At 36.2% G+C, this 11,776-nt stretch overlaps 1 protein-coding gene across 1 annotated transcript; it reads left to right on the top strand.

The window, feature by feature from the left end:
• Nucleotides 1-176: 176 nt before the first annotated feature.
• Nucleotides 177-11,621, top strand: LOC129001636 (metallophosphoesterase 1-like). The gene is made up of 9 exons (XM_054429003.1): nucleotides 177-462; nucleotides 880-1,019; nucleotides 1,612-1,682; nucleotides 2,507-2,648; nucleotides 4,022-4,188; nucleotides 5,327-5,409; nucleotides 5,782-5,904; nucleotides 6,811-6,954; nucleotides 8,501-11,621. The coding sequence occupies exons 1-9, from the start codon at nucleotides 364-366 to the stop codon at nucleotides 8,660-8,662; spliced, it is 1,131 nt and encodes a 376-aa protein (XP_054284978.1). The 5' UTR covers nucleotides 177-363; the 3' UTR covers nucleotides 8,663-11,621.
• The last annotated feature ends 155 nt before the right edge of the window (nucleotides 11,622-11,776 follow it).

The raw sequence follows: 11,776 nt of genomic DNA, 5'->3' as shown, positions 1-11,776 counted from the left end.
TATTTTCCAAGATCGAGTGCTATTGAGATTGGCTGGCATTGGATTGGAGTAGCGGCAACGAATCAACTCATTGGTTAGATTGGAGCGAATCAGACAGCACAGCAGACAAGTCTGAACTCAAACGTTTGTAGGTTATGTTTTATGCTAGTTAGTTATGATGTTATTGTTGTGTAAACCGCTGGTGTAAACGAACTCAAGAGACATTTTTGTGTGTATGTTTTCCAACGGCAAAATAATTTCTTTCAAACTGATTTGTGAAGAATAACAGTTATGAAAATCAGACTTCATACAAACCTTTGCGTCAAAGTGAAATGGAAACTTGTAAATAGTTGTCACTAGGCCTAACCATAAACAAATTGTATAATGGTTACCAAACCAAAATTTATTTTTAAACTTTTACTACCTGTATTATTACTGCTACTTTTTGGGGAGTACGTTATATACTATGTCGTACTAATCCAGGTAGGGATATAGTCTAGTAAAACACTATTCTTCCCGTCCAATTTAAATAATGCAAGTAAGGTTGTTGATGTCCAGAATGTCATTGGGTTTCAACACCTTTATGAAATTGATAACCTAAAGCACGGATCACACTAGGCTGGCATCAGCGGCGAATTTAAAGAAGCCGCGACTGTCAGCTTAATGTGACCACAAAATTCACAGCTGACACTGAGCTGACTCAACCTGGATTGGTAGGCCGGTGATGCTGGTGCCAGCTGCTGATCACCAGCGGCTGGCGAACAGCCTAGTGTGACCCGTGCTTAAGCTATTCATTTTAGATAATTGTTAGCTCTACTGTTCTGCATTGCTTAGTATCTTAGGCCTACGTGAGGAATGGTGTAAAATGAGCTGGACTTTAATAACCTTTTTTTCTTTTAGTGTGGATGGCCTGTTCTTCAGACAAGCTATGAAGAGCCAAACATTGTCATAGGGGATGGCGGTGAAGTCAAAGTGATGCTTGTAGCTGACACTCATCTTCTTGGATCTAAAAAAGGCCACTGGTTTGATAAATTGAGGAGGTAAGGTTATAGACAAAGCGAGAATTTGTGAGGTGGGATCCGGAATCATTATTGGATTTTTAAGATGCATTTTTATGGTTAAATAGTGCTTGCCTCACAATCAAAAGGTTGTTGGTTCGATCCTGATAAAAGTCAGTAACTAGTTGAAGTAAAAACTGCGTCCCAGTTTTTGGTTTGAAACTGGACCCAGCTATTCCATAAGTTATCATTGGGCGTTAACTCTTTGCAATCGGAAGGCCAGCAGGAGTGGCCTAAACAGTTGGCAGCCAGTCAGAATTCTATCTGTACTAACTCGGTTCCGACAGTCGGACGGCCAGCTGTACTGGCCAAGTCCAAGTCCTTTGCCCCCTCGGCATCGGGTGGTTTGGATCAGCTAGACTTGCAGGTTAGCATGACTGGTCTACCAAACATAACATTACAACAACAAAACATTAGGCCTACCTACCTACACTTCTATAAGTAAGTCATTATATACAATAACTTGTATATGAAGATAATATTTATTTTAAAAAAATTTGGAAATACATAATAGGATATAACTTAACTTGTAATGAAGGCCTTTATACTTAATCCGGATTTTCTTCATCCACAGGGAATGGCAGATGCACAGAGCTTTCCAAACTGCAGTCACTTTGCACAAACCTGATATTGTGTTTATACTGGGTAAGTTTTACTCGTATTAAACAATTACCAATTATGGCAAAATGGTTTTCCGTAGCTAATAACTACTAGCTATGGATAAAACTTTGGATAATAAAGTAGAAATTATTAGGTTGTGTTGCTAGCCTAGTGGTTAGCGTCTCCAGCTTCGGTTCCGAATTGACAGGTTTGATTTCGGTACATCCACGGACCACAGCACATAATGAGTTTGGACCGCTTTCTCTTAAAGGGTTATTTGAATTATGCAGTACATTGACTCTACAGTAATAATGCCACTAGAGTTAATAAGAAAAATAAAACACTGGAAGTTGTAGTTTCTTTTTTAGGTTTTCATAAAGGCTAGAATTTGATTGGGACAAAAAAAGATGCTTACAGGTCTGTATTCTGTCCGCAAGAACTATTTGTCTTTTTCCGTTATGTGTGCTTCCCAGTGTTTTTATGTTTGTGTAAATATTGATGACACCCAAGGGTACTATCTTAAAAATGTGATATTTCTCAACATGGGACCTATGTGATCATGACACATCTAGCGTCAACATTTTGGTTGTAGATACAAATATTTTTGAGCTGGAACAAAAAAAAAGCTCTAAAACCACTATAATATATTTGTCTTACCAGTTCAGAGGCAAGCCACAACAATGAGTGAAACATTCAACTTCAATTCCCCGGGAACGAGTCCCGGTATTGCTCTGAACCTTTGTGGAACCAATAGTACCCACGCTCTTTTTCGTCTCTGATCTGTATTTGTTTACAATATCAAATAAGAAATATTAATAAGTGTTAAGTTTGCCTGCATATTTTTATATTAATTTAAATTATTTTTATAGGGGATGTGTTTGATGAGGGTCTGTGGTGTAGTGACGCAGAGTTTAACTCTTACGTGCAGCGCTTCCACAGTCTCTTCCATGTACCGGCTGAGACACAGATTCATGTGGTCGTTGGTAACCATGACATTGGCTTCCACTATGGGTAAATACAGAATTATAAATAAGAAACACATATATACACGACGCATTTATGCGTATATTTTATAAAAGACTACCTAGGAACTCTCAAGGTGTTTGATAAAAAAAACCATTCATTTTCAAAATTAGTTAACATTAGGGAAATATTAGGGAACATAATATGCTGTAGGAATACACATTAAATTATGTAATTTTCCCCTATACTTAGTCTGTTCACAAAACTTTGGCTTGAGCTTTAGGTTTGAGGGGAAGTTCCCATACTAATTTTCCTCCCCTTGTAAAGGTACGTTTTGCTTGGAGCGACAGGTGAGATGTCGCTCAGTGATGGTCGCCGAGCGGCAGTCGTGGGACACTGCTCTTGTGGGTTTTGCATAGTCCTGTTTTGCTTGGAGCTACTATCGCTAGAGCTGCAAGCTGTAGTCGCGAGGTACTGCTCCACGACCAGTCAGGAGCGACAGTAGCTCAGCGACATTTACTTTTCTGGTGGCATTTTCGATATGGCGTTGTCGGCTATCCGCACAATGTCTGTGGTGAAGTTAAGTTTTAGTGCATATGAAGACGACTGAGTAATAGAATAAGTGGCAAAACATCCTGTCGTTTATGATTTAAAGAATATTTCTTTCAAAGACCAAAGAATAAAGGAAACATAGTGTTTTTCCCTTTTCTTGGGGACCGTTAATTGATCCAACAATGATTCATTATCTGACTCCTCACAGAGGAGATATTTTACCATCCTCTTTTGGGTGCACATACCGGTTAGGCTGCACACCTTTTAAGGTTAGGTGCACTGACGATACCACGTCTTGGTGGCGGCAGGAAGCAGTTGTAGCTTCAAGCAAAACAGTCTACCGCCCCGCGACTGCTGCTCGGAACCATCGCACCTGTCGCTCCAAGCATAAACGTACCTTAATATATGTGGCAGCTGATCAACGTTTTGGCGAACATCAGCTGTTGAGTCATTGCTTTAATGGTAGGATCAAGTGGAGGAGATAGATTTCTAATTCTTCCCCTAAAACCGCCTGAATTTTGTGAACGGAGTAGAAAATTAATCCCTTTAAAAAAATAAAAAATTCTTGGACTCAATTTTTATTGAACATGTAAATTTCTGAGGAGAGATTACAAAAGGTTAAAGGTTACAAAAGATTTTTAAGTTAATATATTTTTTCTTTCGACCTGTGCATTTGTAGCTTGTACCTTTATAAAAAAAAACCTTCCTTAGCTGAATAAGCCTAATCACCATGCCATAAGCGTCAGTGGTGGCATATACAACAACTTTGGGAACTACTGAGCTCAATGCCAGAGGTCTCTCGTGCCCAACTAGCCTTGAAAAGTTTTGTACTAAAAAAAGTGTTTAAAAAAAACCAAATTTGGTTACAGGATCAGCCCGTATCTTCAGGAGAGGTTTGCCCAAGCGTTCAATGCGCCTTCTGTGAGGCTGCTAACAGTCGCTGGAAACCACTTTGTACTGATCAACAGCATGGCCATGGAGGGTGACGGCTGTTTCCTCTGTCGCCCTGCAGAACTGCAAGTTAACAAGATTGCATGTAAGATCACTCTCATGATTACTAATTGAGATGGGAACACATCTGAATGTATTACGGGATGTCTGCTGGCCAGACTTTTTACTTAGGGTAACGATTTGACTTTCAGTCTCGGAATTGGAAAGTGTTGATTTAAAAAAATATGATTTTTAAGTCACATACTAGATTTTCTGTCTCAGCTCTGACTCATCATTTTTAGTGGATGACTCGGATTATCTTTAAAGTTTTCATTTAACAATTTATAGCTTGCAGGCAGCACATGGGCTTGATTTGAATGGTTTCTGGGAGGTCGTTTTTAGCTGAATGAATGTAGTTTAGTGATTCCAAAATGTACAGTCCTGTTAGGGTGTGGATATTTAAATTTCAAAAAAGGTTTTTGCATGAACTACGTGGATGAGAGTTGGTCACAATTTGGATAAAGTGTTTGTAGCCTGAATATTGATTCTACTCCGTTAGCCTGACCTCATAAGATTATAGGCTACCATAGTCATATCATATCCATCAGGGAATAAAACTTATCCATCTCTCAATGTCGTCTACTGGGTAACACACGTATAACAGGGACGAACACATTACGAATATACAAAACACAACATAACGAGAACTAGGCTTAAGTTCTAATCCTGGATAAGTTTTAAAGATGGATATGACTTAACAAAAGCCGAAACCTAGGCCATCCACTACAAAGAATGAGTTAGAGCCGAGACGGGAAATCTGGTGTGTATATTATATCAAACAGCCCTTGTGGCCAATGACAGTGAATAATATAATTTACTTTAATTGATTTATAAAATACTTAACATTATCTCCTGCGATTGTAATGGAATCTTGAATGTCTCCTGTGATCACAGCAAAATCGGGAACATCTGCAGTCGTAGAGACATCATTATTGTTTTATGAATAAGAGTTCCTTATAATCTAAGGGGCTATAGAAGAGCGATGAAAAAAATAAGGAGTCTTGCCAACCGTCCATTTTCTGGTTCGTTTTGGCGCCGTATACTAAGAGTTTTCATTATAAATTACATACGGTACTCAAGAAAAAAAGGATGTGTACGAATAGTCATTAAACATATTGTGTGAAACGTTAAAAAATGTTTAATATGTTTTCTTAATTTTTATATCGCAATTTTTATGATTTCAGCAAGGTTGCTGTGTGCCAAAGGTGTGGGAAAATGTCGGAAAGGAATGGGGCTCAAACAATACAGCAGACCGATTCTTTTACAGGTAAAGTAATTTATATATTTACACACGCTCGTGATGTTTTATTGTAGACATTTACCAACTTAAAAAAGGGGTTATTAAACCATTGTTAAACAATCTCAATGATTTTTGTGTCTTTGAAATAGTGACTGAATAACTTAACATGAAGTTTTATCTGTAAAAAAATTCAAAGGGTGCCCTAGAAGAAGGGAAATCCAAAATATTATTGAATTGTTTGTAACCAATTGAAATTTTTATCTAAGATGGCATTGAACCAACTGGTTTTGAAAGTGATATTTAAATAGCTGGTTGTAAGCTGTAGTTCCAATTTCATAACCAAAGGCTGCTATGCATCAATTTTTAGATTACATTAAATAATTGTCAAACTTATTTCAGCATTTTCCAATGTACCGAGAGTCGGACGCTGAGTGCAACGAGCCAGACGAAGCTCCAGAAGACGAAAAGGCAAACAAGTTCAAGGAACGATGGGACTGCTTATCACAAGAGAGTTCTGAAATGGTCAGTCTTCTGTAATGTTGATATCTGTCTTATTAATGTTACTGAAATAGGATTCACTCAAGCATTGCTATGTATATCTGTAATGATAAAACACTTTTAAGTTCCAGCAACTCAATGCAACGTTGAGAGTTTTACAAAATGCCTTGATACCTGGGGAAAAGGGCCAAAAATTAAAACAGAGACATAATCTTGGCATTTTAACAGAGCCATTTTCCTTTAATTTCTCTTATGCACTAAATTCATAGTGTCATAACATTAAAATACAAAAATTTAACTTAAACATAGACATAGACATAGACATATTTTATTCATGAATTGGGTACAAATTATACAATGTACATCTCAATCGTCAAATACATTATATGGTCTAGTAGCATTTAAATCAAAACGAAAAATAATTAGTTAAATCTATTTTATTCTAAAGATTTAAACAAATAAGTCAAATAAAAATGCCATGTTGAATGAGATCAGGCAGACAGGAATTCTTCGGTACTGTAAAACTCACCTTCCACCAAATAGGAACTCACTATTCAAAAAACTTTAAGGCTATGGTGCTGACTTATCAGAAAGACTGGCTAGCTCTCCAGGTATACCTATATAGACTTTTGTGTCAGGATCTGTCTGGTTTTGTTGAAACTTAGGTACAAATTATTTAAAAGCTCATCAAGAAATCCAGAATATCAGGTCATGGGGGGCCTAATATGTAAGACACAAGTAACAGTCCAACTTTTTCGAAAGTTAAGTGATACAGTAAGTCTCTGATTAATTGAAATTGAGACAACAAGGCTTTAAGTAGTCTTAGTCTAGTAGATAAATACCACTCTAACAGGTTTGCAAGAAATTGCCAAGGAAATATATTGAGGCCATATTGATATAAAGCTGAATGTAGCTTTGTGTTTGTTACAGTTATTGGACAGTCTGAACCCACGGGTGATCATGACGGGTCACACCCACCACGGATGTCACGTAGAACACAGAGACAACAAGGCTCACGAGTACACGATACCTTCCTTCAGCTGGCGGAACAAGGACAACCCCAGCTTCATCTTGGTAAAAACTAACAACTCAAAATTGAAATAGACTCTGAAATATAAAGCTAAGAAGGATCTGAACTTTTGAGAAAACCATAGGCCGCACACTTATCACCCACATACTGAATGAAAAATCTTGATATGAAACTTTTAACTTACTTGATAAAATCAAATTTTAGCTCCTAAACTTTCTCTTAAGGGTAGGAACCTCAATTAAAGGGCTGTATTTAATCACATATAAAATATTGAAGAATGAAGATCTGTTAGATTTGTTTTTCTTTCAGTTTGTTTGTTTTCTTTACATTGAGATAACCTTTTGATTCAACCAGCAGTTTGCATTGGGCTGGTAACCGCGTACCGAACCGATTTTGTGAGTGAGCGATTTTGAAAGTGAGCACCGAGGTACAAATAATGAATAGTAACGACCTTAAATTTTCTGTACCGCAGACCTCTACTAAATAACCACTTTGCTTTTCTTTAAATATTCTGACAATTAAGTAGTTCAAGACACATTAAAAGTAGGTAGTATTATCATTCTACCAATACCTGTTATTTAATAATTACTGACAATTGACAATAATCTTTATTTGTAATTTCATTGAGAAATACATCAGGGTCGAAATGGATGGAATAGATAGTTGTTCTTGCTTTATAATAATTATATGTTTTCTTTGGTTTTCAATTATCTTCTTAGGTAAAAAATCCTTGAGTACACTGGTTGATTTGCGAGCTAGTTGCAAAGTTCCTTTTTGGTTTTTTATTGATAGGTTTTTCATGTGTAGGAAAATAGTAGGAATGATTGTTAGTTCATGAATGTAGAGTGCTGGTACAGTGAATGATTAATGTAGAATGAATTAATGATATTTATTGGCACAGAGGATTGCAGGATTTTTGTACAGGTGCTTTGTCATGAATAAAATAATTGTCCTTATGCAAGTCGTCTTCTAGGTTAAATACATTTAAAAATTGTAAAAAATAGACTATGCTTGTACATAAGAATAAAATTCAACAGTTGTATATAACAGAGGAAAAATTCAACAGTAATTAACTATCACAGTTAACATCTTGAGGGATTTGAGAGCTCCTCTACAACTTTCTGTGGGGCCAAGCCCAGAAAGTACCCTAATAGCCTTCTTCTGAGCCAACAGGATTTTATTTAGGTTGTCAGAGGTGCCACCCCAACAAATCAGGCCCCGAACCTTAAGTGTGATTCCACCATGGCTACTTTAGCTGATTCTATTCCTTCCATCTGGGGAGCGAGCTGGTCTAGTGGTTAGGGTGTGGGACTTTGGTCCCCGAGGTCCTGGGTTCAACCAATGGTTCAACAATGGATTTTATCTTAAGTGATAATGCCGCAACCCGTAGGTCTAGCCTGAAGTGATGTGAAAAACAATCCCGGGCTCGTGCCTAGCGTCCTAAGAAAAAAATTCCTTTCATCCACATCATCTTCTTTACTGAAGATAAGAAACCTTTAGGTAAATAGATCATAGACCAGAAGAATTTCCATACTAAAGAACTACTATCAGGTATTTTTTGTGTTACTAACAACTTCTTATTCTTGTTAGGCTGTGTTTTCACCCAACAACTACGCTATCAGCAAGTGTCACATGCCCAGAGAAACTACAGTCATCAAGTTGTACCTGTTTGGAGTTCCTCTCATCATCATATACGGATTCTTCTCTTACAGACGCCACTGCCGAAGACCCAGGTTGTTTAAGACTCATTAGACAAGAAATTTTACAAGAAAGAGTTTTTAGACTGTCAAGACATATTTTAAGGTACAGACTTTAAACACTCATTGTATTTTGAAGAATATTTGGATAGGTGAGCTACTTATGAAAAAAAATACTGCCCTGAGGTGTTAGTAGACCTGAACAAAAAACCAAAGATTTACCTTTTTAGGACTTGAGATTTCATACAAATGACTGATCGTAAGCAGCTTTTTTCCTTTACGTGTTTTATTTTACTAGAGAATTATTGTCTCTAATTTTTAAGTTCTTGTTTGATAAAAATATTCTTAGGTTGTGGTTTTTTGTTTAATTTATCACTAGTGGAATGTTTACCGGTACAGTATTCATAACTTATTTTAGTTAGTAATTTTTACCGTAGAATTTTCATGGTAAAACAACGTGTACAACATGACATCACGTAAAGTTGCATTTCAGTAACCTTGAAGTGCATAGTAGTATTTTTTTTGTAGACACTATGTTATGTCTTGCTTACTGTGTTTTTCTTTTTCTGTTAGAAGAAAAGATTTTACCCAAAACAAACATTCGTTTATGTTTAAAAATTGGAAAAAAACTAAGAAGCCAAAAAAGTTGCAATTTGGAAACAAATTATCTGAGGGCTAAAGTTACAACCACACTTGGCGACCTTGAGACATAAAAACGTGGGTAACATTCATTGAAATAAACACGGCCACATCAAGTTAACTGTGACCTGCAACCGCTTGCCACAGCCAAACTAACGCTTTCGAGAACGTCACGTCGCCGCAACAGATAGGCTCCACCATGTTATATTACGGCACTAGTCACACTCAGTGTCAAATCATTCCTGCACTGTTTTACGGTCTATATTGTTCAGTTTAGGTTTGACAGTAGTGCACAGTTGGAAACTATGCTGTTTAATACACATTTTTTATTAACACAATTAGACACTTGTATTAAATGTAACTCTACAAATATTTAGTATCTTGGGCCAAAAAGGGACACCAAGTTTTGATTCCAAAACTTGGCATCCCTTGCAAACAGGCTGTGAATAAAAAAAAAGCTGCGGCGACCTGGTTTCAAAGGGTCATGTCACTAAGTGTGGTTGTAACCGAAAGGGAAGAAAAAGGGAGAATGTATCAATTAACTTGTTGATAATTTCATATTAATCCCAGTGAACTTCAACTGGCTTTTAGCGAAATCTTTTGTTTGCCCACTTCTTAGAAAAAGCCTTTAGGAATCAGAAAAAAACTAATTTTATTGGATCATTTATGCATTGTTTAAAGTGGGTTCATTTTCAAACTCGTGAGTTTAACCTTTTTTGAGGTTTAGGGCTTCTATAAGCAGTTGTACAAATTTAAGTCCACTACTTAACTTGAAGTAATTTAGCATTTGCTACGAGTATCATGTGATTTAAAGTCTAGCCTTGTGACACAGTTGTCAGTGAAACTTATTTTTACAATTAGAAAGTATGTTACAATAACCTAGAAATGGTGCAGCCCTGAGAAAAAATGGAATAATCTCTTGATCTGTACGAAGCGGAAAAAAGTAGATGTATAGTAACAAGTTTTTAAACAAGGTTCTTTTTTTCATGCAGGTTTATTTTTCAAATAGTAGAAATTTGAAATCACTACTTTTTAATTGTATCCTACTAATTTATATCCCACCATAGAAGTACAAAATCAGAGTTTTGTAGAAAGAAAACTCAAAACATAAGACTCATCATATATTTTTAAAGCACCTCTTTTTATTCAATAAGAAACTTTAACACTGTTACTGTAGCTCAATAACTATTGGAGAACGGTAAAAAAATATTTTTGTCTATATATCTTCAGAGTTGTATTTAAATCGCTAAGTGGTGTGTGTAGTTATTTGTAAATAACAAAGCTTCTGTCTGGCTGCTACTGAGAAACATTTTGTCTAGATAGGCTATTTTAACTTATTACTCATTCAATGTATGGTATTTGTAATATGTGATACTAGGCTGTGCTACTTCCCGTTCTTGTTTTTTCTTATAATCCGATTCACTTTTGATATATGTGAATGCTTACGCCTCTCAAAATGACATTAGTTTTTTAGTTGGACGTTGTAAGGGGTATGTTAGTCCAGTAAAGTTTCTATTGTTTTGTTTAGTTTATTTTCTTGTTATATACTGTTATAAAAAGTTTTAGGCCCATTTTAAATCAAAGAGTTTTTAAGTAAGTTTTGTCCGTGTATCCTTTCATCAATCATCTCACTAAAATCTTCAAAGACTAAAAGGACTAAAAGTAGTCAAAGAAATGACGCTACAGCTGCTAGTTTCAACAGATTTATGATGGCACTGTGATTAACCCATCGTTTATTCATCGCTTGTGTGTTGTTATTGAGTTGCACCTCTAAATACATGTTTTTTACTTTTCAAATCCTTATTTGGCACTGGAAAATTGATTTGAAGGAAGCAGTAGGATAACTAGGCAGTTTTATCAATTAGTTTAAAACGTTTAAGGGCTAAGAGTGCTTGGAATCGTTTGCTACTGTTGGTACTGTTAACAAAGGAGGTTTTTGAGCTTTAACTTGTGTTCTAAATCCTTAGTTGAACTTTTGAAAACTTATATTTTAAGTTGCACTATCATAAGACATACTGTAATTTATGCTACTTCCTTAAAATGTACTCCCTTGTACATATAACAAGGTTTATTTTTAAGACAATTTGCTTAACTCTTTGTATTAGTTTATTAAGAAGAAATTCAAACCTAGATTTATTGGTAAGGCCATAGAGAAATATAATGAATATGGACTGTCAAAGGAAGGTTCCGCGATGTACCGCTAGGTTTGCCGTGTAGTTAAGCACTGCAGGTAAAGAGCCGTATGCTACCAGCAGACGCTGCAGCGGTGTGCACCGTTACTACATGGCACTCCTAGCGGTGGATGCCGGAACATATGCTAACCGCAGCACTGCTGTGAGTCTATATTTATTCTATTTGTCTATGGTAAGGCTCTCGGGAAAAAAACTTGTACTATAAAGTTTTTAAACATTTAATTACATACAGTCTTGATGATTAATTACTCATCTATAAAAATCAGTGTTGAACCAAAGTTAAGAGCAACAAAAGTCATTACCACCAATTAGAGACATTATTATTATTTATAGTCTGT

This window comes from Macrosteles quadrilineatus, unplaced genomic scaffold (genome assembly GCF_028750875.1).
Source record: "Macrosteles quadrilineatus isolate MER2022 unplaced genomic scaffold, UCM_ALF_1.0 Scaffold_8__2_contigs__length_117827958, whole genome shotgun sequence".
Lineage (NCBI taxonomy): Eukaryota > Metazoa > Arthropoda > Insecta > Hemiptera > Cicadellidae > Macrosteles > Macrosteles quadrilineatus.
This window is presented reverse-complemented; position numbering and strand designations above follow the sequence as displayed.